Source organism: Penaeus monodon, chromosome 21, assembly GCF_015228065.2.
Source record: "Penaeus monodon isolate SGIC_2016 chromosome 21, NSTDA_Pmon_1, whole genome shotgun sequence".
NCBI classification, from domain to species: Eukaryota; Metazoa; Arthropoda; class Malacostraca; order Decapoda; family Penaeidae; genus Penaeus; species Penaeus monodon.
In genome coordinates, this window is record NC_051406.1 from 18,727,325 (window position 1) to 18,728,455 (window position 1,131).

The 1,131-nt window shown below is 54.6% G+C and overlaps 1 protein-coding gene across 3 annotated transcripts in view; it reads left to right on the plus strand.

Moving 5' to 3' along the window:
• Positions 1-1,131, plus strand: part of LOC119586287 — a gene marked incomplete at its 3' end in the record, with an annotated part of 15,449 nt that overhangs the window by 11,856 nt on the left and 2,462 nt on the right. For 2 of the 3 annotated variants that reach the window (XM_037934993.1, XM_037934995.1), the window contains 3 exon segments: positions 5-164; positions 400-634; positions 800-1,000. In XM_037934993.1, coding sequence (XP_037790921.1) covers positions 5-164; positions 400-634; positions 800-1,000 — 596 coding nt within the window. 3 annotated transcript variants of the gene reach the window in all.

Consider the following 1,131-nt stretch of genomic DNA (forward strand, 5'->3'; position numbering starts at 1 on the left):
GCAGCGCTCGTGCCATGGCTCGCCTCAGCATCATGGACAGGCTGCTCATTGCCCTCGGGCCGCCCTTCAGCGAGAAGCTTCCTAAGGCACCCACCAACGACACCCTCGCCACCGTGCCCACGCCCATTAACATCACCGCAGAGCCGTGCCCATACAAATATAAGGTGAGATGCTGTGTGTCTTTTCGTTTAAAAGGGCAATATTGTTATTTCCCTTATCTGGTCTTTTACGTAACCTCTGCGTTTTTTTTTCTGTTATCTAAAACTTTGCTCAACTCCACACTTAACTATCACCTCGCCGAGGAAGCCGTCTTGCGCTATCTTTGTCTCTGTTAATCGCTTAATTAATTTGATCCCTGTGTGCTGCCCGACCGGCCCGTGACGCTTTCTTGCCCCGCAGAGATGCTCCTCGCAGACGTTCTTCCCTTCGTGCGACATCCCCCGTAACACCGACCCCGCCGTGTGGCCGCAGAGGTTCAACCTGTTCTTCAACCTCTCGACCGACTTCGACAACAAGCTGGACGTGATCAACGCCACGCTCCGCCTCTTCAAGAACAGCACCGTGCCCTTCAACTCCCCCCAGACCCTCCTCATCAACGTCTTCGCCTACACACGCAGCCTCACGCGCAGACGAGGTCAGTTCAGATCCATTCTACTTCGTGTCATGGAATAAATGAACAGACGTTGCAGCTAGTCAAATGTTTGTTGGGATGGATAGTCACAGTCTGACAGATAGAAATAAAAACACCGCTCCCCGCCGCATCTCTCCTGACGACCCTTTCTTCGTCCCGCTCCTGTAGCAAAGACACAGCTGGTGGCCGACGCCCAGGTGTCCAGCGACTACATCGGCTGGGTGTCGCTGTCCGTGGACAGGATGGTGCGCCGCTGGAAGAAGCAGAGGAACAATCACGGCCTCTTGGTGACCGTAACCGACCCCAACCAGATCCCGTGGGACGCCCCCAAGCTCTTCGTGATCATGGACTGCGCCTCCGGTAATACCAGTGCGTACCGCCATCGCTTCTGCTGTTCCCGCTACTACTTCGCTCTCCTTTCTCTGTTCTCCTTCGTCTCTCTCTCGTCAGTGGATACACCCACTCTGTAGTTCTTGTCTTCGAACTTCCTCTTCTCACTG